The 27,623-nt window shown below is 47.6% G+C and overlaps 1 protein-coding gene across 1 annotated transcript in view; it reads left to right on the forward strand.

The window, feature by feature from the left end:
• Positions 1–27,623, forward strand: part of SLC13A4 (solute carrier family 13 member 4) — a 41,542-nt gene that overhangs the window by 5,437 nt on the left and 8,482 nt on the right. The window contains exons 2-13 of the mRNA XM_032643307.1: positions 1,907–2,035; positions 14,318–14,454; positions 16,326–16,498; positions 16,944–16,998; positions 19,626–19,665; positions 20,443–20,520; positions 22,309–22,493; positions 24,305–24,424; positions 25,903–26,004; positions 26,346–26,447; positions 27,168–27,265; positions 27,473–27,597. Of these exons, the coding sequence (XP_032499198.1) occupies positions 1,907–2,035; positions 14,318–14,454; positions 16,326–16,498; positions 16,944–16,998; positions 19,626–19,665; positions 20,443–20,520; positions 22,309–22,493; positions 24,305–24,424; positions 25,903–26,004; positions 26,346–26,447; positions 27,168–27,265; positions 27,473–27,597 (1,344 nt within the window). The remainder of the gene's footprint in view (positions 1–1,906; positions 2,036–14,317; positions 14,455–16,325; positions 16,499–16,943; positions 16,999–19,625; positions 19,666–20,442; positions 20,521–22,308; positions 22,494–24,304; positions 24,425–25,902; positions 26,005–26,345; positions 26,448–27,167; positions 27,266–27,472; positions 27,598–27,623) is intronic.

Raw genomic sequence — 27,623 nt, forward strand, 5'->3', positions numbered from 1 at the left:
AAAGTTCAGATTAAAATGATGGTAGTTTATCCTGTTCTTAATACTGCTGGATGAAGGTGGCTTGGTGACTTCCTCCAGTAACTTATTCTAATTCCTAACAATAGTTACAATCAAAAAGTTTACCTTGGCTTACCCAAATTCTCCTAATTCAAACCAAAATGATGCATGGTAGAAAGAAATAGCTCTTGCTCTCTCTCTCTCCCTTTTCTCTCCTTCCTTCGCTCCTGGACCTGTAATGACCAAGCCAAGAAAGACTGAAGGTTCTTTGTAAGGAATAAGGGCTTCTCAGTGAGGGAAAGACATTCTATCTCCTTTGCTTCAACTAGAAACAACACTTGCCATTCTGTCTCTTTCCCAGGAAGGAGATGGGAATAAGTGAGCTCAAGTGGGCTGAAGGGCTTTGAACTCCTTTAGGTATTTTTATTTCTGCAGTAAATGGAACATTTCTCTAAACTGCATTCTTTTTCAAATGGAGCCCTTTTCCCCAGCCCAGTATTGCTTCTGTTGTCTTATCAGCACTTCCAAAAGCTTTAACTTCTCTCTGATCTTTTGGCCCCAGAGGAAATCTCAGTGGGAGCTACAGTCAACAATTGTTGCGCCCAGTTCCCATTTCTCAACCCCCAACCCCATAATCCATGCGTATCAGGAGGGAACAAGGTTCCATCCAGCCAGGCTGGGTTAATCACTCGTGACGCCCCTCACTGATCGTGGCGACCTTTTGTAACTTTTGTGTAAGAGTTTGAGGACGCTTGTTCTGAACCCAAGGGAGAGATAAACAGAACAAGATTTGTCAGGTTCCTTGATCACCAGCCAGCCTCAGGGCAGGTCAGACCTGAGCGCAGTGGGTTTAGAACTAGGTATAAACGGAGGAGTCCACAGCCAGCTTGGATCTTCTATTCACTGGCCCTCCGGAGTCCATTGTTAAAACCCTTGGACAGTGACCTCTCCAAGAGTAAGCCAGTGACCTTTCTTACCACCATTAATCAGCACCATTCGGGGCAACCAGGATTACTGGAGCTAAGGTTAAGGAGGACTGATTTTTTATAAGAATGTTGTACTTATTTATTCTGTGCACCCCACGGTTGTACAACCAGCAAAGGGAGTGGGCTGGGGAAAACCCTGGTAAATTTCCAGGCCTTCCCTTCCAGATAGACAGCACTCTTACTCTCTTTGTCAGAAGGAAGTTTCCATGTACATCAGGCAGTAGAGTGTCCCAGACACTGGTTAGGGCACCGGTTCTCAACAAGGGATGATTCCCCCCGCCACCAACGGACATTTGGCAATGTCTAGAGACATTTTTGGTTGTCACAATTGGGGAGGTGCTACAGACATCTAGTGGGTAGAGGCCAGGGACGCTGCTAAACATTTGACAATGCGCAGGACAGCTCTCCCCCCCAACCCAGCAGCCCCAAACGGGCCAGTTTCAGAACTCACATGTGAATCAGTTACACAAATTAATCCCCACCTTCAGCTACCCCAAGAACCTCTGGTATCTGATCAATCTGACACCAAAATATCCTGCCTAGACCAAGTTAAAACTGTGAACTCCACCTTAGGTACATGATCTGGACACTGCAGTTAATTTCAGTCCCTACCCTGCTCAGTTTCAGGAACCAACCGAGCTGTGATAGCATAACAGTCCCGGTGGCCACCCTGCTGCAAACCAGTGCAAACCACGTGCAAGGCATCAGTCGCCCCAAGGAGCAGCCATAACTTCACCCACCAAAATATGATGACATGTATCCACCAAACTTCTCTGCCAAGTCCACCTTTGCACCTCCCAGAGCTGTGTTCCAGTGCCCACGTTTGAGTCCGTGTGCCTCCTGCCTCTGCCCTGGGTCTCTTTTGGATCCTTGGTGGCGGTGGCTGTCCCTGTGACCAACCACCCACTTTCCTCCCCTTCCAGGAGGCTGCGTGTGCTTACGTGTTGATCGTGACTGCTGTGTACTGGGTGTCCGAGGCGGTGCCTCTTGGAGCTGCAGCCCTGGTGCCTGCCTTCCTCTACCCGTTCTTTGGAGTCCTGCGATCCAGCGAGGTTAGACCATTAGCAGCCCTCTGCTCGGTCCCTGCTGGGCCAGTGAAAGAGGGCTCAAGGTGAAGGGAGACTCACAGAGCAGTTGGGGCCGGGGGGGGGGGGGGGGGGGGGGCTTCTTTCACCCTCTGGGACAACCCACTAGCACTAAGCCTTTGCACCTGCTCTCCTGGACCCTGAGCTTCTTTCCTTCAACCCATGACCTTCATCTCTGTCAAACTGCCTCTTTCAGGAAGGCTTTTGGTTAATTACATCCAATTGTTCCTTCAGCCTGAAACCCTTTAGCAACTGTATGATTGGCACATTCAGCCAGACTGCTGTGATTCTTTCTCTGTTCTTCTGATTGTCCATTAAACTCTAAGCGCTCAAAGGCAGGAATCAGGCCTCCCAGGTCCTTGGAATCTCATGACGAAGCTGAGTCCGTATGGAGTAGGTGCTCAATAAATGCTTTGCCGACAGAGAAACTTATCGCGTTTCCCTGAGTCCTGACAATGTCTTCACTTTCTCTAAAAAACATTTCTGTCCCTTCTTCCCCAACTCAAGATTACTGCATATTCTTTCCCCGACTGCTGTCTACCTAGAATCTGTCCTCTGTTCACTCTCTCTCTCTATGGCATTCTTAAAATTCTAACAGAAATTGTCAACAGGAAGCCCAGGGTGGTGCCAGTGCAAACAGTTAAGCCTACCACAAATAGGAAAGAAGAAAATCACAGCCAGAAACCTGGAGCAAGATGAAGAACGGTCTTCATTCATTAACACCTGGTTCCATTTGGATTATCTCCTTATAGCACCTGGTCTCCGCTTAGGGTTTCTGAAGGAGATTGAATGGTAGAGGTTAGTTAAGGACAGAGGCACAGAAGAAAGAGGAAAGGGAACTAATGTTTGAATTCCTACTGAGAATCAGGCACTACACCAGAAGTGCTGTATTAGTTAATACTCCCAAGATGTCTACAAGGTAGATATTAATATTTCCATTCTACGGATGAGGAAAGAGTTTCACAGAGTTAAGAAACTTACCCAAGATCACAAAGTAGGAAATAGCAGAATTGGATTCAAACTCATACCTGTCAGGTTTCAAAGTCTATGCACTTGCTTACTGTACCATAAGAAAAACACTCCATAATGTATTATGTAGCTTCATGGTGAGTTAATACTAAGAACTGTACATCTCTTCACCTGTGTGATGTGAGGAAGGAATAATGAGCCTGGGTCCATGGGATGCCTTAACCATGGATAACAGAATTTTTTTTAAAGTCCGGAGATAAAAATTAGGCCATCCCCTAATTGCTGTACTTGACTACAAGTTAACAAGTTGTCCTTCTACTACATGGACTCAAATGGCTGGTTTTTGTTTGTTTGTTTTGGTTTGGGGCAGTTTGGTTTGGAGGCTGTTGGTACATTAGTTCCTTTGTTGCCATTTAGTAATCATAATAGCCTCAGACTCTCCAAAAAGGATAGCATCCCCAAAACCCTCAGCAGTGCTTTGATTCCTGGAGATGGGTCCAACACCAATATCCTGGGGACCCACATAAAAGCTAGCCTGGGACCTGAAGCACTAGGCAATCACTCCAATTATCCCCCTTCCTTTGTGGAAAGAGAACAGGTAGTCTGTCTGGGTCTGTGTGCATGCCTAAAGGAACAAGCACCAATATTACTTTTCTTTTTTTGTTTTTTAACATCTTTATTGGAGTATAATTGCCTTATAATGGTGTGTTAGTTTCTGCTTTATAACAAAGTGAATCAGTTATACATATACATATGTTCCCATATCTCTTCCCTCTTGCGTCTCCCTCCCTCCCACCCTCCCTATCCCACCCCTCCAGGTGGTCACAAAGCACCGAGCTGATCGCCCTGTGCTATGCGGCTGCTTCCCGCTAGCTATCTATTTTACGTTTGGTAGTGTAATATTACTTTTCTTAAGAGAAACATAAATGAACTTGTCTTGCAGATTTCTCTTTAAAATTGTGAAAGCGAAAGCCAATGAGTCGGGAGGTGAAAGTAGAGAGCAGAGGAAGAAGTGAAGTTATAGAAAGAATTGAAACTTAAGTAACATTTTTAAAGTGAGCTAACTATTCATTAAAAGACTAATATCTTTGTATTTCACTACAGGCAGCCCCAAAGCCAACAGTATGCCTTAGTCTTAAAGTAGATGATGTCTCTATTTCCCCAAGGGCCTCCTGCAGCGGAATCTTATAGACAGGTGGGCCAATCAGCCCCTCCACACACTAGGGATGTTGCTAGGCAACAGTTCATCCTAGGGCCTGCCCATCTGCACAGCCAGGAAGGCTCAACCTATAAGGAGTCTAGGGAGGCAGTTGTTTTCAAAGGCAACAGGACTTTGTAAGGAGAAAAAGAAGACTTTCCAGGGAGAGATTGGGTGTTGCTATTGCTGGAGCTGGAGGTGGAAAACACTGGAGAAGCCAGGGGCCAATTTTATCATTTGAGGTGAAAAACCCTACCCCATCTGTCTGATAAAGTGGCTTTGGTTGGTGATATTTAACAGCTGAGCTCCAGAGAGCAGTTTAGGCCAAATATAATCTGTTTAGCTAGCCTTTTAAACTCAGATTAAAGGACATGCCGATCAGGTAGAGGACATGGGTTATAGCCCTTTGTGAGCCAGTTGACTTTGCAGACAGAGAAAATATCTGTTCCACAGCCACCGACTTCTCCCCTACACCAGCATGTGCCATGGCTCCCTGGGAAAAGCTAGGCTGGGGGTCTGCAGGCGCCCCCTACTCCAGACAAATCATCCACTTGTCACTCCCCAAACCCACCTTGTGCTTGCCCAGCTCCTTGCCGGGACTCAGGCCACTCTTCCACTTTGGAAAGTTCTCTCCAATTCCTTCAGCTTGTAAGATCCTACCCAATTACCCTGTTGGTTGAAGCCTTTCCAAAAACCTCAGCTAAAAGAGTTGTTCACTTCCCTTGGAGCCCCCTGATACCTCTGTCCTTTAAACGGTACATGAGATACATCAGATATAAACTTGCTGTGGACACGTCCTCTCTCCACCCAGATTTCACGCCCTCTAGGATTTACGATGTCTTATGCTTACAGGCCATTCTTGCACTAGCCCTTAGTTCACGTTTCTTGATTGCAATGTTTCTTGATGGTGTGTCAGTAGTGTACTCTCCATATGAAGGAAGGCATGTGAATAGGATCAGTGTGACCCTGAATCTGTGGCTTTTGTCCCTCAGGTTATTCAGTCAACATTCAGAAAAATATTTTGAGTGCTGTACCTACCATGTGCAATACAATATGGGATGTTACAGATACCTTGCAGGTGACAAAAATGAAAAAAATATATAATTTCTGGGACTTCCCTGGTGGTCCAGTGGTTAAGACTCTGCTCCGAATGCAGGGGGCACGGGTTCAATTCCTGGTCTGGGAACTAAGATCCTACATGCTGTGTGGTGCAGCCAAAAAAAGAAAAAAAATTTTTTTTAATATATCATTTCTGCACTCTTGAATCTCATAGCTAATGCTTTGAGTTCCCCCTAGGGCTGGATGTGTGCATATAAATGGTTAAATTGTACAGTGATGAATTGTCAGTCTGCAGGTATTAAGAGTTCACTGTGTGCAAAGCTTAGACTGTCTTCTATCAGCCGAACTCAGATGCTGAAAAGAGATAGAAAATGGTCAAAATGGCTCCTGACCTTGAGAAGTTTCTACTCTAGCAGAGAGAAAGTATAAACCACATGGAATAACACAGAAGACCCTATGCAGTAATGCCTTTTTTTCTGGCCTTGCAGACCCCAATTTACACAATTTCACATGAGGCAATGTTCTATATAAATGAAATTTACCCTGTCGTGTGCCCAAACTTTATATTGACCACTTTTTGACTGAGGTCTTTCCACAAAGCTTTATAATTTCCCTGGTCTTTTGAACAAATGTTGCTGAACATAAATTAACTTTTTCTTTGGAGCCTTCAATATTTCCAGGGATAACAATTTCTCAGTCAGAGAAATGTGGGCTGGACGACAGCACAGTTGAGTAACTTGAGTGCTGGTTGAATAGCTGAACCGAAAGAATCTGAGTAACATGTTGGCATCGCGCTGGAGAGAGAGCACAAATGGAAATAAGAAAGGCATGTTATCGGATTGCAGATGACTCAAAGCTAGATGGACTAGCTAATGTACAGTGACAGAATCAGTGCTGCCAAGAAGAGACAATGGACTGGAAGGGAAGTCCAGGCAAAATGAAGCTTAATAAGGATAAATGTTAGCAGTGTGTGTGAAAAAGATCTTTGGCTTTCAGCTGAGTATAGACACAGTGGGAGTCAGCTCTCTGTCCAGGGTGGCCGCCAAAATGCCAAGCCTTTACCACATGTCAGGCGCAGTGGGAGGTCCTTTACATGCACTGTATCTTTTAATCCTCTGTGAAGTGGCTATTATTTTTATCTTTGTTTTACAGAGGAGGAAACTGAAGTTCAGAGAGGTTAAGTAACTTACTCAAGGTGATACAGCTCGTAAGTAGTAGAGCCAGGACTTGAAGCCCGAATTGCCTGACCCCAGAACTTTCACCCTTAACGGCTAGCCAGGATGTACTGAAATCTGCTCAATTAATAAACGTATGTGTTCAGAGCAGGAAATTCTGGATAAGGAGCTCATTCAGAGGTAGGTAGCCAAGGTGTCTGAAATCTAGAAGCTAAGTCACATGAGGAATGAAGAAAAGCCTCAAGAGGGGCATGATTCCTGGCTTGTACAGCTCAACATACCAGGCTCAAAGGGTCAAACCAGAACCAGAGTCAAAGCACCATAAGGTAGATCCCCTCTCTGGGAGGGAGGACCCTGAAATGGGGGCCACACGTGGTCCTGGTGTTCCTGTCCCCAGAAGCACAAGCCAGATGACCACGTCAAGGATACTAGAGGTAGACTGTGTGCCTCGGGAGAGGGGCTGGGCTCTAAGGGCCCCTTGACTTTAGGATTCTATCGGCTTGTAAGCATCCAGCTTCTGCTCCCCTCTGCTGGTGTACAGAGCTCAGTCCTGTATTTCCGATTTGTTTTTAGGTCTGTTTTTTTGTTTTGCCTCCATTGTGACTCTCGTTACTGTCATCATATAGGCCTTGAAAGTCCTCTAAGCCTTTCTACTGTGTTGCCGTAGCTGGGGACAGTACCTGTGTCAATCAAGTGAGCTGAGATTCACTGTTTATAGGAGAATGGCATAGATGTGGGGACCAAGCAGCTCTCTGGGGAACTAAAGAGCATGGTTTGAACACTGGGATTTGTAAGGAGCCTCAGAGATGCCCAGGGTCAGGAACTACTTCTGGTAGAGATTACACCTGCTCTCTATCTACCCCCCCAACACATGCACCCATGCGCGCACGCGCATACAGACACGCTCCTTCTGCTGTCTCAGTGGCCCTGCACTGCAGGCTTCTAGCAAGTCTAATTCAGATTCTAGCTCCTGCCAAGGCAAGAGAGGCAGCAAGGCAGCTCCAGCTGGAGAAACAAAACAGCCTCTACAGCCAAGTGATACTTGAGTCTGATGTCATGAAATCTGCTTCCCTGTTTGCTCTTGATCTTTCTGACCCACTGGATTCCTGACCAGTGCCTAGACCCTGACTTGCTGTGTGTAAACCTGGGGGCATTTCATATATCACCTTCCACTCTGCCTTTCTGGCCTCTACTCACTATGGAGGCTGACACCCCTACCTCCACGCCCCCAGCCACACATACAGGCCTGTGAGGATACAGGCTGAGCATCTGTGCCCAGCTACCCACCCTCACCCACAGCCATCCAGACACAGCCCAGAGCTGAGCGCACACCCAGGCCATACGTGGGCCCGATACCAGGAACCCACAGATCTTGCAGCCTTTTGAGGCCAAGCTGATGTTTCCATAGGAAGAGCTACAGGGGCAGATCATTCAGTCTTGAAGAAACTGGGGACACCTTATGAGTCAGCATTTCCAAGCTCTGCAGGAGCTGGGCTGACTTCGGGTCAGGTCAGCACCCATCTGGGTCTCTCTGCTTTAGACATCTCTGGGGTAGGGTTTACAAAGAATGTTTTTTAAGCAACAAAACCTTTCCTTTAAACTAAATCTTAGGAAAATCAATACATGAAGCAGATGGAAGGGGAAGTCCTACTTTGATTAGGCATGGGGGCCCAGAGCCCTGGCTGCCCGGGCCCTTCCCTCCCAATGCTTCACGGCCACCCTGTTCCCACAGCTGCCGCTGAAGTTTCAGAGGCAGTGAGTGGTTTGAAAACCTCTGTCCTCAGGGAATACAGACAGGTGGTTAGGAGGGTGTCTGAGCCCCCAGAGACTTACCAGCAGAAACAGCATTCCTGCCCCCAGGGAAAGGCGGAGAGGCAGCCACGCAGGACTTGGCTGCATTGCCAGGGTGGCGGTTGGAATGGTGTAGTGAGGGGCTTCAGCTCTGATGGGGGTTTAGCTCAGCCCAGGCATCCCATCCTGGGGTCGCAGCAAAATTGTTCAGATGAACCAAAAGAGCTTCAAAATAGGTCCGTTTCCAGAGACCACCACTGGTCTCCTGAGGGAATGCCACATTCCTGCCGCGTGAAGAGCCACAGCAACTTGCAAGGAGAGCCTAGGTGTGTCCAGCCAGCAGCAGCGTGCTGATTGGCTGCATTTCTGACGGGGCCCATACAACGCCACCAATGCCTACGTCAGGACACGTTCAGATCCACGCATTCTGCCAGTCTCTGGCTGCCACCACTATAAGCAAGGACACTGGCAATGTGGAGAGGGTCAGGATCCAAGTTGGGAGTAGGGTCGAACTGAGTTTGAATCCAGTTTTCTCACTGACCAGTCTTGAGCAAGTTGTGCGTTGACTGAAATAAAAGTTGCAAGTTGAGTTTTATTTGGGGAACTTACTGAGGACTATGGCCTGGGAGACACCCTCTTAGGTAACTGAGGTACTGCTCCTAAGAGGTAAGGTAGGAGCCAGGAAATATATGAATTTTTTTTTCCTGGAAAAACATGTAGTCAGACATCAAAAGACTACTGCTAATCACAACAGCCATTTCAAGTTAATGATTTTAGTGCTTTTCTATCTATGGGAAGAAGTAAGAATCTGGGGTCATTGAAATGATCCCTTAGATATGCATCTTAACTATTTAGGGCCAGTACCCAAAGTACAGAATGCTTCCTGTTTTTCTCCATCCTGAATTCCCCTCAGGGTACACGACTGCAGTGGCTAATGGCTTGATCCTTATAGAACTGGAATGGCGGGCAACATTCTTTTCTTTACGTGTGTAACCTCTCTAAACTTCCATTTTACTCATCTGGAAAATGAGAATAATAGGCATACCCACCTCGTGGGAAGCTGTGAGGATGTTAGACCTACCTGAGTGACAGATCACAGCACCCAGCTTATCTGCACGAATGATTCACTGGTCCATCTGTCTTCCTCTCTGACGATGGCCCTGTTCTTAGTGAGAAAAGCACTGAACTGAGATCAGCATCCAGATTTCCATTCTCCTCAAACTTCTAGGATTAAAGCCACAACTCCCCTCACCTTCCCATTTAAAAAAAAAAAAAAAAACTTTGTAAAAAAAATTAAAACCTGACATATCCAGAGAGCAACAAATAATTCCGTGACCAAAGAGAGTGATGTTTTTAAAAGCTCATCACTAACAGATGTCACCTGCAATTTACTAACAATGAACTAGTTCGTTAAAAGACTACATTGGTCAACACTTCTGTCCTTGTGCCTCTCAATCCAGGCTGGGTTAGAAAACTCTTGAGATGTACTCACCCTTCACTTAAGAAAGTTTGGGGGAAACTTTGTCTTTTAGGTCCACCTTGCTCCTTCTTACTTCATTTCTTTCTCTTATTCCCCCACGTGGTCATGCTGGCATACATGATTCCTAAGCCTCTATCTCATCTTGAAGCGTTTCATCTTTTCACTTCTTTAACAATAATAATGGACCATTACTGAGCACTTCCTATGTGCCAGGCCTGTCTTGTATCATCTTACTTAAGGCCCATACGGATTCAATGTGTTGTGTATTACTACTTAAAAGGTTGAAATGATGGGGGAACAGGGGTTCAGTATTTGGTCCAAGAACATACAACTCATCTGTGGGGAGCAAGCATTTGAACCCAGGTTGAGTTCTTACTTGCTATCCTCTGCTCCACCTTTTCAGAGCGGCCTCCTTGAGCCCATCTCTTCTTAAACACAGTCCAGAAACATCTCTGCTCTCCAAACTTGGGGTTTGGGCACACTGAGAAAAACCACAGAGCAGAAATGCAGTAAAGGCGATAACACTGCCAACACAAATGTCACAAAATCCATGCAGTCTAGCCATGGGAGGAGCACTTGTTTTAGAATCTAATTTCTCTTTGCAAATAGTTCTAACAATTTTCATTATCTAGTTTCCCAACTCACAGAATATTAGTCTTGGAAATTAGATAGTGGGGAAAGGAATGCTCACGGCAAGTGTGAGGACGCAACACATTTTAGAAAACGATTAAAATAATCCTCAAGAATCCTGGAACTCCCAGAGGGGTTGTAAATAACCAAGGTTTTATTGTAAAGAAAAAAAAAATCAGTGGGCTAGAAAACTAACCAACAACACCATTGGACAGGATTTTATTGATTGCGCCTGGGCCCTCTCTGTATGCTAACAGCCTCAGACCAGGTCAGCCTCTGTGTGGACCACATAGTAACAGAAGAGCCACCAGGAACCCTGGCTGTCAATGTGGCGGGCCACGCTAGCTGGTTTGCATGTGTCATTTAATCTTCACAACAGCTTTACAGAAGATTGGGACTCATATAATCCTCATATATTTTTTTAGATGAGAGAAATGAAGCCCAGAGAGGTTGAATAACTTGCCCAGCATACAGCCGAGTCACAAACTACACCCAGGCTACATCACCAAACACTTGGCATCGCTTACAAGGGGGCAGGAAGGACACATGAACAGACCTGAGCACACCAAACACCAAATAAGAAAACATCACAGGGCCAATATCCTACCAAACCTGGGCCTGGGGCTTTCACTGGACCGGGCCCAGGTATTTGGGGCCAGTGTCAGGACTGTGAGTATGAAGAAAGATGAGGAATGTGGGCTGGCCCGTGCTGTCTGGGGTACCCAGAATTTCCCCTGGAGTTGAATTAGATGAGTGTTTCTACTTGGCCACCCTGAGTGGCATGTCGAATAGTAGCTTTAGATTCAGATGGACCTGGATTGATATCCCAACTCCACACCTCACACTGTGACCCTGGAAAAGTTCCTTAACGTCTCTGAGTCTGTTTCCTCACCTTAAGTGAGAAAGTGAATGCAAAATACATTTCTGGCATGTAAAAGGCACTCTACCACATGTTGGTTCCTTTCTCCTTGCCCTTGAGAGGAACCCCGAGAAAGTAGCCCCACCTCTTGTGCAGGCTCTGATCCCCCTAAAAGGCCATCACCAACTGGGGTCTATTAGGATATGTGCCAAAGAGGCAGAAAACTAAAATGTTGTCAGTCAGTCCCCTGGGAAAGTACCTCAGTGGTAACACTGAGTCTTTAAAAGCTTCCCAGAGAGCCATGAGTCATGGGGCCAGTGGGGGACCATCACCCAGGAGGACAATGGTGTCTCAAGTCTTCTGTGGGTTCCTCTCCTTGGTAAACAGATGAAATTAAAACACCAATTCCACCACAAAGCTGCCTCTCAGCTGCCTAGGAACATGAGTGGGCAGTGAGGAAGGTCCTAGGCCCCCAGTTCAGCCAGCCCTCCCATCCCAGCAGTGCTACCACCTCCCACTAGGGGGCAGCACCTCCACCCACCGTCAGGGCCCGAGGCCTTCCTGTCCCTCCCAATGCGGACTCTGCGCCAGAGTCACAAGCCCAGCACAGCTTCTCTGCCCTCCGGGAGCATTACTGACAGTGTCCATGAGGACTGGGGTCGAGGACGAGGACTAGATTAACCAGAAGCAGAGGCTTCTTACCCCAGGAAATGGTCTCAGAGAGGAGAGATGACCCTTCTGTTGCACAGAACTCATCAACCAGACACAAGGAAATCTCTGTGGGGAAAAAGTGAGAAGGGAGAAATGGAGCAGGTTACCTTTTTGGGGGCTCTTATCTTACCAAGGTGTTCCGTGCAGAGTTTAAAACTCAAATAAGGGCTTCCCTGGTGGCGCAGTGGTTGGGAGTCTGCCTGCCGGTGCAGGGGACACGGGTTCGTGCCCCGGTCCGGGAGGATCCCACGTGCCGCGGAGCGGCTGGACCCGTGGGCCATGGCCGCTGGGCCTGCGCGTCCGGAGCCTGTGCTCCGCGACGGGAGAGGCCGCGGCAGTGAGAGGCCCGCGTACCGCAAAAAAAAAAAAAAAAAAAAAAAAAAAAAACTCAAATAATACTGAAAAGGTCACAATGAAAAAAACAGCAGACTCCTTCCCCACCCCTCCCTCCACCAAATCCCACCTCCCCTGACCCAGAGTCAATAACTTAACTTTGTTAACTGCTTCTGGTATTAAGCTCCAAGGTCCTATATGATATTCTTATATTAATTCTTGAGTTATCACTTTTAGACATTATCAGTTGACTTCTGATTATAGCAGGTGAGGATTTTGTACTCTTACATCACCCAATTCTCCTCCCTCTACCTTCCCAGTACAGGCATATAATTCAATAATCAAAGTTTAACAGTATGATTATATAAGTTCTGTCTACTTCCAACACTGCAGATTTTACTATATTTGTATTTCCTTCCCTGTTCAGTTTTTATTTTTCTTGCAGTTAAAAATGTTCTTGTTTTCTCACTTTAAGACGATTTCTAAGTTAGGAGTTAAACTTTTCTATATCTTTTCCTCCCAACTTATATCATGGTTGCATTGTTGGGAACAACTCTCTTGTATGTGACAAGTATTTATTGAGCATCGACTTTTCCGTATTATCCTATTAGGTGCTAAGAGATACAGAAACAAGAGAGAGACACATAAAAAAATAAACAGTACAAGCATGAAGCAACAGTTCTAGCACTGCCCTATGTGCTCTGTGATGTGTAGAGTTAATAGTACCCACAAGGAATGTTCTGGAGTCAGAGGTTAGAGTCACAAGGAAGGTTTTCTGGACACCACCAGGCCTGAACTGGGCTTTGAAGTCTCATCAAAGTGGAGATAAGGAGAGAATGTTCCAAGAGAGGGAATCAACGAAGAGTTGGTCCTGGAGCCCAAACATAGGAAACACGTTTGAGCAGGACTAGGTCTCAATTACCTCGTCATTAAAAAGCAAGAAGAAGCAGCTGGTAACTGGTGCTACGGTTGTGTGAGAGAAAACGCCTAATCTTAGGAAATAAACATTGAAGTGTTTAGGGATAAAGGACCAAAATGTATATGACTTACCCTCAAGCGGTTCAGGAAAAAAAAACAAAAACCCATACACACAGTGGATGGCTATCTCTTGCACTATTATCATTTTGGAACCCTTTGGAACTCTGGAATTATTTGGAGTTAAAGAGTTATTCAAATATAAAGTTTTTTTTAAAGGTTTAAGGCAGGTTATAAAGACACCTTCAAGAACTCTGTCCTAAGGAAATAATCACATTTATATAAGCTGAAAATTATTCTTTGCTCCATTTGCAGCAAAGATAAGAAAAAAAGAAATCAACTTAAATATTCAACAAAAGGAAAACGGCTAAGTAAATTCTATGGTGCTTCATGCTGTCATTAGCATGAATTTTTTCAGCAAATTTAAGTCTCATAAGAAAATGATCAGGGTACAATGTCAAATGAAAAAAAGAAGCAGGATATAAACCAGTACATACTGTATAAATCCAATTATGTATCTATATAGACATTAAAAAATTGAAGAAAATATACCACAGTACTAACAGTAGTAGGATTAAGGGTAATTTTATCTTTAATTTTTCTATATTTTAAAGTTTTCCATAATGAACATGTATTAACTTTCCAATAAAAAAATGAACGTAATTTTCTAAAAAGCTAAAGAAAATGAGATTAGTTGACAAACCCAGAGTTATTTTCATAATTTTTAAGAATGAAGGTAAAATTGTAAATACGTTCATTCTTTGAAATCGTATTCATGTCACAGTGAGAATGGAGAAGAACATCCACCCTCCAGAGTTGCTGGCAGGATTAAATGAAATCTTTGTAAAGTGCATAGCACAGTACCTGCCCAAGGTAGTATGTATGTATGTACGTGTACATAAATTTTTTTAATTTAAAATTATATATATATGTAATATACAACAACTGGCTATTTTAATAACCCTCATCTCCCTGCTTTTTGCTTGCTAGCCTCCGGTTGAGCTTGAGTTTAGTCGGGCGGGGGCCAGGCCCCGGGTCGGGTAGGGGTGACCCGAGCTGGCCTCTGCAGGTGGCGGCCGAGTACTTCAAGAACACCACGCTGCTGCTGGTGGGTGTCATCTGCGTGGCGGCGGCTGTGGAGAAGTGGAACCTGCACAAGCGCATCGCTCTGCGCATGGTCCTGATGGCCGGAGCCAAGCCGGGCATGTAAGTCACACTTAGTGCATCCCCTCAGCTCCCAGTGGGCCCCCTGGACGGTCAGAGGGACGTCCACTTGAGGCTCTCTACCAGTGGGGATGGGAGGACACCAGGGCCTCAAGGCTCCCATCTCCCCCTCCAGTGAGAGGGCCTGTGACCATGGAATGGAGACTTGAGTGGGTGACTTTGGTGTCCTCTAATAACCTGAGTAACCTAGACTGCCGGGGCAGCAGGTTACAAGGGCTAAGGGGCTCATCTGGTAAAACAAGAGGGACCAACATAAATTGCTTCCCAACCTTTTTCCCTTGTATCAGGGAACAGGCTGGATGAGGAAGTGGTGTCTTCTCCTCTGTCATTTAAGGAGGCATGGAGGTTTCCTCCCATCCACCCTGAGTTCTTGTCGCCATTGGTTTAGACCAGAGGCCTGTCAAATGTGGCATCTGACCCGGCATCTGCAAGGCACTCAGGCCCTCAGCTGCTTCCTCTTTTCTCTCTGCTGTCAAGAAGGCCGCTCAGGAATGTGCAGGAAGGTCAGGATTGATGGTTTTGCGTGAACTCATTCCCGCTCTGTTGGATAACACTGCCCTTATCTTCCCTTTGGAATATCGTCCTCACCTCCTAGTTTACAACTTTCTTGCAACACTTTTTATGTAAGCTGCCCTGACTCTCCTGGGAGTCCAACAGAGCAGAAATAAATAATATGGTGTTAGTTTTCATCCCTAGTCATTAGATGAAGACATGTTATACTTAAAAAGACGTTCCTGTCTCCCACTTAACCACAGCCTAACTCAGGGCATAATCACTCAGTAATAACCTGAGATGTTGTACTCCACACTCGACCTCCTAGACACACAATGGCATTTCCCCACATCATGTTAAGGCTCGGCGGCTCTTTGAAACCCCCGGGTACTATCGTCAAGAATTTTTATCCCATTGCGTTTCTACTCGTCTCTATTTACTGCACCCTCCAGCAAGTTTCCACCCACCACGGGGCCCTCTGTTTGCCGGTGCACGTCCAGGGCGAACAAACTCATGTCTCCATCAGCCTAAACAGAGACACCATCAGGGCTCTGGCACCTACCCGGTCATGATCCACAGGACAGCTGTGCTGGCCCCAAACTGTGAAAAGTCAATGATCCCACCTAAGGTGATCAACACGGGTAGTCTTTACGCTGGCTTCTCTTACGGAAATAAGAACTATATCTGTACAAACACACAGTGCATGTTTTCAAAGTCAAGGAGAACTCGAGAGTTATCTTTGTGTTTTCCCCCAAGTGTCAACTCATAGACGCAGCCTTGAAAAAGTGCACACAGTGCAATGGGACACTGCTGAGCCGTTGGGGGCTATGCTTTCAACGGTTGGTAGTGGGCGGAACTGTAAGCTCTGTCCGTTAGTCTCTATTTGGTCGCTAATAACTGCGGTGACTTGGCTGCAAAGCAAGGAATGGGATGGTACTCGTAGGACTGCTGGCTGCAAGGGCCGAGAAAAGAATTCCTTTATACACAAAAAACACACATCATCACCAAGCTAATGTCCACGGACGAGAGCAATCAGGAAGTCCATGCCCTGTGACCCTACCACCAAAGCTATTCTTTGCTTAAGCAAGGGCTTTTCTTTTTCTTTTTCTTTTTTTTTTTGGCTGAGGCCACTAGCCCACGAAGTGTGATGCATTCATTCAACACATCTTTATTTAATGTTTACTCTGTACCAAGCCCTGGGAGTACAAAGCTGAACGTATGACATAAAACCCCCAGTTTCTGGATAAATGCCAGCACCAGCAGGCTTGCAGGAGGCCCCGAGGGAGCCCTGCGAGGTCGCAAGTTGCACCCGGGGAGGTGGGCATGCTGTGATGCTCCCCCTGCGCCTCCCTGCCTTCCAGGCTGCTGCTTTGCTTCATGTGCTGCACCACGCTGCTGTCCATGTGGCTCTCCAACACGTCCACCACCGCCATGGTCATGCCCATCGTGGAGGCCGTGCTGCAGGAGCTGGTCAGGGCCGAGGAGGAGCAGCTCGCGGCCGGCAGCTCCAGCGCCGAAGAGGCCGAGCCCATCAGTACAGTTTGCTAGAGTTCATCTCCCCTTTGCTCCTCCGCCCGAGTGACACTGCCCAGCTCTGCGCCTGCCCCCACTGACCCTCACCTGCGTCCCGCCTCTCGTCTCGCCTCTTCCCCTTCCTGGCCCCTTACCCCGTACCAGCCCTGTAACCTGAAGCTCCCCTGTGCCCCCCATTCCCAGCTCTTCCTTCCTGCCCTACTTAAAGCAGCCACCGCTGCTCCTTTCCCCCAAACGCTCAAGGATTACGACAAGACCCCAGGCCTGTCTGTGTCGCTGAGTCCCACTATGCCTTCCGAGCGGAGGGAAGGGGAGTCGTCAGGCACCAGGCCCAGCAGGAGCCCTGATGCCTTTGTTTCCTTATCCAGCCCCAGCCCAGAGCCCCTGCCCTTCAGGGTCAGGTCCAGACTCCACATCTCACTTCCTGCTTTCCTTTGCTACCGTAGATCTCGATGTAAACAACAGCCAACCTTCCCTGGAACTCATCTTTGTCAATGAAGAGTGAGTATGACCTCCCTCCTCCCAGACAGGGCCTCTTTCAGCTGCATGGGCCAAGCTCACATCTTGCCACACCACCACCTCCCCCCATCCCACTCTCCTCTCCATACCAGGGAGCCACTTGCCAAGATCCTGAGGGAACCTCCCTTAACCACCGGGTATCGCAGGGCTGAGGGAAGAGCGGAAAAGACTACACTGAATGTGAGGGAGTATGTGGACTATCTGTACATCTACCAAGTAGCATTTCAGCTAAATTGATGTCCCTCTTGGGAGAATAATATATTTAATCTATTAATGAAAAAAGGCTCACAGTTTAGATGTCACTGGAGATTCTTAGAGAATCACAAAGTATTTTTTAGATATTAGATGTGGTCTTACTAGATTCGGTCTTATTAGATATGGCAAAGAAAAACTAGGTGGCAGGTAGGGGATTCGAGGACAGTTGGTGAGACAGCCATGTGCTGATGAAAAAAGCAGCTTTTAGAAAAGGAGAAATATCGCCTCAAACACCCATGTGGGGTAGATCCATTAACAGCTGATTTCTTTTGGAGATCTAATATCAAAATGTGGTCTTCAAGGAATACTGGGATGAATAGGACATTTGGAAAGTTGGATTTGTACTAGAGCTCAGTTTTGCGATTTGCTCTTTTCACTGAAAAATGGAGAACTCACACTGAGTGAGACCAGCACGATGTGAAGGGACAGAGGCAGAAGGGTGCCATCAGCTTATCTTCCTCCCGTCACTGGCTCCAATCATAATATACTGGACTTTCCTCCCCAGCCCTGACCATATCTTAGGCAAATCCTATAGCTCTTCTGGTTCCTTTCAGATATTAGAATGATCTCGTTTTTAGATACTCGGCAGTCTAGTCCAGACTCATAGCAAAATTTCAATCCCTCGTCGGAAGCTTCTCCCCGCCTCCTCTCACGCTCTCACCCAACCCCCCTTCAGCCCAGGCCTGCAAGATAAGAGGTAGAAGTGAGCAGGTGAGACAACTGACTTTTCTCTTACTCTTCCCCCACACTCCTTCCTCTCCCCTCACCAACTCTGCGTCTGAATTCTCCAGGGTCAGGGCAGAGGCTGTAGCGAGCAGGAAAGATAAAGGGGCAAAGAGGGTCTTGGCTGGAGGTATTCCAGAGTGCGGTCAGTGCCCTGAGATTCAGGCCCCAACTCTTTTACACGTCGGGCACTTACCTTCAGGGTCTTCGGAGTGTCCCCTTGAGGCCACCTCTGCAGAGCCTGGGCCTCATGGCACGAGGTGCTCTTGGGTGACCGCTTGGGCTCCCTCGGTTCTGTGCTCTGGTGGCTTGCTCCCCAGCCTCTTTATTTTGGGGACGCCTCTGGCCTCTCGGGCAGGGCCTTTTCAAGGTGGCAGTAGCCCAGCCACCTTCCCTGTGCCGCCCCCAATGAAGACCACTGGTCATTGAGGGCACAGCCTGCTCCCAGTGCAGCGGGCCTTTTCTCCTCACTCTGGTCTCTTGGGCAGCACACACTGGCCTCTTGCCTTTGTTCTTTTCTGGATGAAAATACATGTCCCCAAACTCCAAAGCCAAAGCCCAAGTTGTCCCGGACTTCCTCAGCGGCATGCAGGGGGGATCCAGGGCTGCCACGGTGTGAGGCTGGCGGTCTTCTTTCACGCCAGCACCTCCCATGCTGTCTGAGGGGTTCCATGCCAGCCTCCTCACCCGATTTGGGAAGGAAGGCGGGGAAACATCACAATACTCCCCCCAGCCTAAAGACTCTCTCCCGTGAATGCTTCCGGAGCCCCGTCAACGCCTTATCCTTCCCTGATAGAGCCTGGAGGTGGGTGACGACCCCAGGACCCCACTTCCTGCACGTGTGTCCAGCCCCTCTCACTGGCCTTCCCAGCAGCTGAGCTCATAGCACCCACTGTCCTCAGAACTAGGACAGACCAGAAACATGCATTTAGTGCTCAGTGTAAGTCCGTAATGCTGGTAGTTAAATCCCCACCTTCCTCTCTCCTCAAGGCAAAGACTGGGGACCAGTAAGAGTGGGAGGGACTCAGCACACGCGTTGCCTGCCACCCTCTGAGGTGCAGCTGCTGATGAGAAATTCACCCCCATCTTCTTGCTCTCACATGCTTTTTACCATGTGTGGCCCTGGCCCTCCCTGCTCCTGTCACCTTAGATAAGCATTTCATGTTTCTCCTTCTAGAAAGTGAGCCAGTGAGAACAAGGTCAGGGGCCCAGGCTCTCCAGGCAGAGACAGAGACAGGTTCCTCTCTGGCACCACCACTTAGCACCCGGTGCCCTCGGGAAGTTAGTAACCTCTCTCTGCCTAGTTTCCTACTCTGTAAATGCAGGTGGTGATACCCGCCCCTTAGATCTGTCGTGAGGATTAAAGCCCATATTTGAGTGATCAGCACCTAACAAGCACTCCATGTTAGCTATTATTAGGAGTCTCAGTTTCCCTCCAAAGGAAATGCCCTGCCCCTGTTCCCACAAATCCTCACCACATCTCTGGAAGGTGAGATTTCGTCTTCTTCTAGGTGTAGCATAGAACACCTGAGTCTAGAAGGGTCACTAATACCAAACACCATGGGGGAGAATTCCCATCTCATCAAGTCTGGGCCACTGTTGTTTTTCCCACTTCCTTTGCTTTCTTCCAGCACGTCGAATGCAGACTTCAGTTCTCTGATGCAGAACAAGGTATGGCCCTGGGTTTCTTCTGTGCTTTGAGATACCTGAAAGACCCTCAAGATAACTCAGGGCCAGAGAAGCCTGGCAGCTTATCGAGGGCCCAGCAGCCTTCTCTGATGTGAGGGCACAGGGGTGCTCCCCTGAGCCTGGATGCGTGAGGCTTTGGGCAGTTCTGAGCCCCAGCCCTGAGTACTGGGCTTAGCTTCACAAAGGACAGGTTAACCTTTCCTCGCATAAACCCAATAATCAGCCATCCAGATATTCAAGAGCCACGTATTCAGCCTCAGGATCCCTTTCAGGAGGGATTTGTTTACAAAAATCTTATTATAAAAAGGGGACACGTTTATAGGGGAAAGCCAAGTTTGCCTGCACACTCTACGTGGCCTCACCCCCTTGCCCAGGGCTGGTTTTACATCTCTTCTTACCTCAGTCCCAATGGATGGGCTTTGATCCGTCCAAACTGTGGACTTGGTTGTGTGCGATTTTTTTTTCATGTTCTTTGTGTTAAAGAAAAATGAAGGGTTCTTCGTTAGCTAATGAAGTTCTAGAAAGCCAAGCTCTCCCATAAGGACAGAGCCATGTTTTTCCAAGTTTCAAAAGCCTCTTCAAATGGGGAACCTGCAAGAAGGAGGCAGGCACAGTAGGGGTGGCTCTCTACCACCTGCTCGCCCTGCTTCTGGTCTCCGAGTCCCACAGGGAGGGGGCGTGGGTGCCCCCAGGTGATCAGGTGGCTTCTTCAGGCCCCACAGTCTCCTCGTGATAGTGTGACGGTCTGTGTCCCGACAGAACCTGAATGGCGTGCCTGCCATCACCAGCTCCGCCAGAACAGCAAACCACCAGGACAAGAAGCAGCACGCATCTCAGGTAATGGAACTGCACCGCCTCATCCTGTTTCCTACATGAAGTGCCTTGAGCTTCCCAAGGGGCCCTGCTCGTGAAGCTGTGAGGGTGTTAGGCTAGCGGGCTGTCGCCAGGCACACTTCATCCATCTGTGTGTCTGGCCTGCGTGTGCCACGGAGATAAGACATCCCACTCACTGTTGACTTTGGCAAGTCATTCCACTGTCTGAGCCCCAGTTTCTTCAGCTATAAAAACTGAGACTTGGTCTAGATCAGAGGTGTTCAAACTACTCCTCAAAGGTGCTTCAGGGGCACTGCAAATATTTTATTCGAGTATCCTGAGATTTTAAGGCAACTGCTTTTCTGTTCCCTGATTTTCCTGGTACTTTATCACTGAAACAAAATGCAGAAGTACAATGGACGTCGAAGAGGTGGTGTTAAATTGCAACCGTTATTTATAGCCCTTGATTTCAAATTTTTGTGTTCATCAAAATCATCTCAATTACGTAACACCCGTATCATCATAAATAAATGCCATTGTTTATTAAACACCAAGCGCTGGGCTGAGCATTTGCTCTCTAGTCTTGGCTCAGAGAGGGAGCAACTTTGAACTCCATTTTGACAGAGACGCAGAGAGATGAAATCATGTACCCAAGGCCTCAGAGCTAGTGAGAGGAGAACCTCGATTCAAATCCAAGTCTCCCTGACCCTACGTGTATAATTTCAGTTAAAAAATAGATGTTTGCCCATTAAATGCTACATTTGTTTTCTCTATTGGAGGTCCATGTAAATTTTCATTAGGAGAAAGGATTGTGGAAAACCACTGGACCAGAGAATCTCTGAGGTCTCCCCCAGCTCTTATAATCAATGAATCTTTTAGGAAAATGTGGTGGGATCCAGCCTTTTCCGGGCCCTCCTAGGCAGATGGGGCAGTGGTTACGGGCTTTGAGAAATGTGGCAGGGTGGTCTCTTCCCCTTGGTTTTCCTATGACCTGGCCTGCTGACATTTGTACCAGGCTACTCCTAGTTTCACAATTTGGGGCCAGGCCTGGCAGGACAGAGGGGCACTTGCTTCTTTAGTCCACAGTTAGACCAGAGGTCAGCAACCGCTGACCCTGAAAAGCCGTCACATGGACCACGCAGGGCCTGAGAGGACCATGGCCAGGCTGAGGTTTATATGCTGACCCTGAAAGGCCGTCACATGGACCACGCAGGGCCTGAAAGGACCATGGCCAGGCTGAGGTTTATATGCAAGGGGGAGGGGAAAGCGGGAAGGAAAAGCCAATAGGCAAGAAGGGAAAAAGTGAGAAAGAAGGGAGGAGAGAATCACACACTTTGACTCTCCGCCCAGTGAAAGCTGGACTCTTTCTATAATGCAAAGCTTATTTTTCAGTCATCTCCCAACCAGGACTGTATTTTAATTCCACGTAGAATAACCACCTTCTATTTGGTATTTAGACACAAACTGGAGAGCAGTCAGTTTTACTGGAATTCAAGCGAAAAACAGAATGTGCTGTTAATACCCATAACAAAAATAATAATAGCTTACCATTTGTTAAATGCCAGGAAGTGTTCCAAGTGCTTTCCATGTACTTTTCAAAACAATCTGGCAGAGAAAATAGGATTTTCCCCATTTTACAGAAACTGCAGCTGAGATGGGGCTGCCCAAGTTGGTAAAAGGTAGAACTGGGACTGGGATTTGTTTTTCTGACACCCAAGCTTTCCACTGCACAATGGTGCCCCTGTTTTTCATGCTTTGTGTGCCAGACAGCCCAAGCTGGGTTGGAGAAATTCACTGATTTTCCTTTGGTAGGAAAAGCCACCAGTCCTAACCCCCAGCCCCAGGAACCAGGAACTCAAAAGAAAGTACAAGTCCCAGCATGACCAAATGATCTGCAAATGCCTCTCTCTGAGCATCTCTTACGCCGCCACCATTGGGGGCCTGACCACCATCATTGGCACCTCCACCAGCCTCATTTTCTTGGAACACTTCAATAAGTAAGTAATTCACTCGGTCAACAAATATTTACTAACCACCCATTGTGTGTCAGGGACAGAACCAGGTGCTGAGTATACCACAGAAAATCGAACCAGAGCAGTTTCTGTACTAAGAGGGAAAAAAGATGATCAAGTCATTACAGTTAAATGTGACAAGAAGGGTGGGATTCTGCTGGGGGAGCCCTGCTGAGGGACCCCACCCACTCTAGAGGGAGGAAATTACTTCCCAAAGAGGTGACGATGAAAGTGGAGACGTGTAGGCCAAGCTGGAGTTAACTAGATGAAGGGAGATCTTCCAGACAAAGAAAACAGTGTAGTAGGCTCAGAGGCAAGAGAGCAGAGCACGTAAAAGAAAATGACAGAGGGCAAAAGGAGGCCAGGGAGGTGGATGCGCAGATCACAGAGGGCCTCGCAGGGCCCACTAAGGAACTTGGACTTCGTCCGAAAGGCCGTGAGAAGCCTTTGAAGAATTTTAGGCAGGGAGTGAGGTTATCATATTTACAGTTTTGAAAACTCATTCTGGATTTTAAAAATGGACAATGGTTTGGAACAGAAAAGGCAGGCAGCAGGAAGATAATCCAGGGCATGGCTACAGATGCCCAGGAGAGAGCTGATGGTGGCCTGGGCAGCAGTGGGAGGAGAAATGGCCAGATCTGAGCAACATTCAGAGGGAGACTCGACCAGCCTGGGTAGGGTTAGGAAGAGCCTGAGAGAGGGAAAGCCCAAGTCTCATTGTCAGGCTTGGGGCTGCAGCAGCTGGGGAAACAGAGTTGCCCTTGACGTAAATGAGGGGAAAGACGAGGAAATGTTGATACAGAGGTTGAGATGACCAGGTGGACACCTGGGCTGGGGCCACAGCTCTGCCCAATGATGAACAAGTAGTCCACCAGATAACCTCCTTGGCCCCCTAAGACCAAGGAGGCCCCCTAAGCAGTGGATGTTGATAACAGATTTGGAGATTCCAAGCCATGGTTCTCCTGTGGGCAAAGTTCACATCTAGAACCTTCACGAGGCTCTAGAGACCGAAGTTCTCCAGAATTGATGCCTTGTGTCCCCCAGTCAAAACACATTCCTTGGGGGCTTCCCTCATGGTGCAGTGGTGAAGAATCTGCCTGCTGATGCAGGGGACACGGGTTTGAGCCCTAGGCCCGGAAGATCCCACATGCCACGGAGCAACTAAGCCCGTACTCCAAAACTACTGAGCCTGCGCTCTAGAGCCCCTGAGCCACAACTACTGAGCCCATGTGCTACAACTACTGAAGCCCATACGCCTAGAGCCCGTGCTCCACAACAAGAGAAGCCACCGCAATGAGAAGCCCACGCACCGCAACGAAGTATAGCCCCCACGTGCCGCAACTAGAGAAAGCCCGTGCGCAGCAATGAAGACCCAACGCAGCCAAAAATAAATTAAATAAATAAATTAAAAAAAAAACATTCCTTCAGTGACTTTATAAACAAAGTACATCAGATTGCCTCCTCTATTCTGTTGTCTTGAAATCCAGATCAGAATCTCTACATAAATTAAGAGCAAACAGATCCAGAGTGATTCTCCTGAGTGCAAAGTATATACACTTCAGTGGTATCGATTTTGGTTGCTTGGATGCTTTTTTAGCTTATTTCATAATTCTTGGCAGGGCTCAGTACAGTTGCAGCTGCCAAGTGAGTTCTAGATAATGTTTTACCATATTTTTATCATTATCTCTACCATTAGCTCTGCTCTGTCTTCTGAAGGACCATTTAGCTTATTACCCCAAAATACCAAATGGAAATCCACCCTTTTCCAATCACTGACCTGGTTCTTTCCCCTCCAGCCAGTATCCAGCAGCAGAAGTGGTCAACTTCGGCACCTGGTTCCTCTTCAGCTTCCCCATCTCCCTCATCATGCTGGTGGTCAGCTGGTTCTGGATGCACTGGCTGTTCCTGGGCTGCAAGTGAGTCCCAGGGCCCTGCCAGCAAGGCTCTCCTGTCCATCCAGGGCCATGGCACAAGCCCTGGAGGGTGCCATCCAACAGGGAGCTGCCAAGTAACCACAGAGGGTGCCCGGAGGATGCAGTGGACTAGATGAGGAGTCGGGCATCACGTCTTCCAGACACTCTGAACATACATGGACTCTGCACTTCACTATGAGCTCTGCAATGAAATGTTCTTAATTTCAACCAACTGGTCAGGGGAAGTGCTGGATTCATAAAGAGTCTGAATCGGAGAGTGTTTAATGTAGTTCCATACAGAGTAATTTGAACTAATTTCTAAAGAAATGATGCCAAGGACTTCCCTGGTGGCGCAGTGGTTGAGAGTCCTCCTGCTGATGCAGGGGACACGGGTTCGTGCCCCAGTCTGGGAAGATCCCACATGCCGCAGAGCGGCTGGGCCCGTGAGCCATGACCGCTGAGCCTGCGCGTCCGGAGCCAGTGAGAGGCCCGCGAACCACAAAAAAAAAAAAAAAAGAAATGATGCCAAGTAGAAGTTCCCTTAGGCTTAATTTTATAGACATGACTGATTTATACTTAGTAGCTGTATGAAATATGCTCATATCCCTCAAAATAATATTAGACATTCCTCGTGCAATATTATTTCTAATATTAATTTGCTTAGCCAGCCTTTTACCCATTACGGATGCTTACTCCAAATTTGATCAGCTCCGAACACATAAAGGGAAGATGTATATGATGTTTTGCTATTAGTCCGGAGACCCAACATTCCCATTGCTCAGGGAATGTTCTCTGAGTTGACTTTTTTTTTTTTAATAACTCAGAGACAATTGTCAAATCAAAGATAACTGTATACTTCTATGCCTCCAGTGTTGCTAATTGAAAAGTAACACCCACTTTCACCCCAGACAAGCCTTGTCTCTAGACAGATACACATGCACGCACCTATGTGTGTATGCAACACACAAATATATAAGCATCTATACACATATGCCGCGTCACATCGATTCTCACTTATGTAAAGGACGAGTGTGTAGAGACTTCCCTGGTGGTCCAGTGGTTAAGACTCTGCACTTCCAATGCAGGGGGTGCGGGTTCCATCCCCGGTTGGGGAACTAGGATCCCACATGCTGCATCGAGTGGCCAAATTTAATTAATTAATTAATTAAAAAACCCAACTGGGCAAAAAAATTAAAAAGACAAGTGTGTAGAAACAACCTCACACAAGTACACTTGCACAAGTCCATGAGACATGACTTTACATTTCTATGCCAGATATACCCGAAAGGCTGGGGAGAAGGCTGATGAGAGGCTGTGTAACTTGGCAGATCAAGAGATCAAGTCGCGTGATAGGTGGGGCGAGTGGAGAGAAGCGCCATCACAGCCAGCCAGCCAGTAGTTTAGTATTTGCTTAAGACCTGTTCTCCTCCGGGCCTCAGAAGTGTGCTTCCTTTATTCTTTTGCTCATTCTCCCATCTCAGTTTTAAAGAGACCTGCTCTCTGAGTAAGAAGAAGAAGACCAAAAGGGAGGAGTTATCAGAGAAGAGGATCCAAGAGGAATATGAAAAGCTGGGAGCCATTACGTAAGAATCAGCCCTTCACCCTCTCTCCTTCCCCAGGAGAAAGTGTGGCAGGTAAAGTGTGCACAGAAGCAGGCTTGTTCTCAGCGGTCCCTTGAGCTGGGGGAACTTTCCTCAACTATGAATCTAGGTATTTAGAGGTGCTACTTAATGCCAAAGTCAAGCTGGCCCAGACTCTAAGGGCCACCCTTCCCCTCTGCTGTATTCCAAGTCCAAGTGGTTAAGCAGTAGCTGCGTTTTAGGTCTCCACTATTGGAGCTCTGCATACAGGAGCATCCCAAAGCAAAGTTTGAAAGCTAACAGAAACTTCCCAGTTCCTGGAGTGGGTCTGTTTTCTTTTATAGCTACCCGGAAATGGTGACTGGATTTTTCTTCATCCTGATGACGGTGCTGTGGTTTACCCGGGAGCCTGGCTTTGTTCCTGGTTGGGATTCCTTCTTTGAAAAGTAAAGGATATTGTCTCTGAGAACAACCCGCTCGCTAACCCAATCCCTTCAGGCAGTACCCGCCGGTGTCCCCTCCCAGATTCTTCGGGATAGTCGTGAACCCAGGAAGCACTTTGTTCCCTTGAAAGTCCCCCTTTTTTAGGGAAGCTGCAGTGTGGAGTCAGGAAGAAAATAGTCTTTGGAGTCTGAGTCCAGGCTTGGGATCAAGAGCTGCCACTTACCATCCACATGACCTTGGTCTTGTTACTTAAGCTCTTGGAACCTCAATTGTTATGAGAGTTAAAGGAGAATATGTCTGTAGAGTAAAACACCACCTGTAAAGACCATGGCCATCGTGGCCGAGGCCTGTCCCATCCCTACATATTCCCGAGGGCCAGGGCCACAGGCCACAAGCTCTCAGTGCCAGCTAGTGACCCTCCCAGGAAAGAGAACTCATCTTTTTCTAGTCTCCTTTATCTAAATAACTCCTGACCACTCCTTTTAATAGGTCCATAAATTCACACTAAGACATCTACCCTAACCAGGCCCTGCCTCCAGACATTAACTGTTGCCCATTAAATCCACCACCGGACAGCATGGCAGCAACTGGCAAGAAGGAAGGTTGATGTCCCCTCTAGACTAGGTCAAGAGAGGCACTGTGTTCAGACAGGCTGTCCTGAGACACTGTGTTACCCCTGGGCTTCCTGACCCTCTCCCCAGCTTTTCTTGTCTCTTCGCCAGGAAGGGCTACCGCACTGACGCCACAGTCTCTGTCTTCCTTGGCTTCCTCCTCTTCCTGATTCCCGCGAAGAAGCCTTGCTTCGGGAAAAAGAACGATGGTGAGAGGAGTTCAAGAGAAGAAGTTGGGGCTGGCTCTGGTCAAATAATGGTCGAAGTCAAAATTTTGGGAGGAGCCTTACCAAAGCCCTTCCAACTCCTCCCAGAATAGCAGAGTATCCTCTGGTTCATCAATTAGGCCCCTGTCTCCACAAATCACACCCATTAGGGTTCATCTGGCTCTGCCTCGCTGTCTACCTGTGATCCAGGGGAAGACCAGGAGCCCTCACCGGGGACGGAGCCCATGATCACGTGGAAGGACTTCCAGAAGACCATGCCCTGGGAGATTGTCATTCTGGTGGGAGGAGGCTATGCTCTGGCTTCTGGCAGCAAGGTAACCCTTGAATCTGTTCTTATTGG

This window comes from Phocoena sinus, chromosome 9, assembly GCF_008692025.1.
Source record: "Phocoena sinus isolate mPhoSin1 chromosome 9, mPhoSin1.pri, whole genome shotgun sequence".
NCBI lineage: Eukaryota > Metazoa > Chordata > Mammalia > Artiodactyla > Phocoenidae > Phocoena > Phocoena sinus.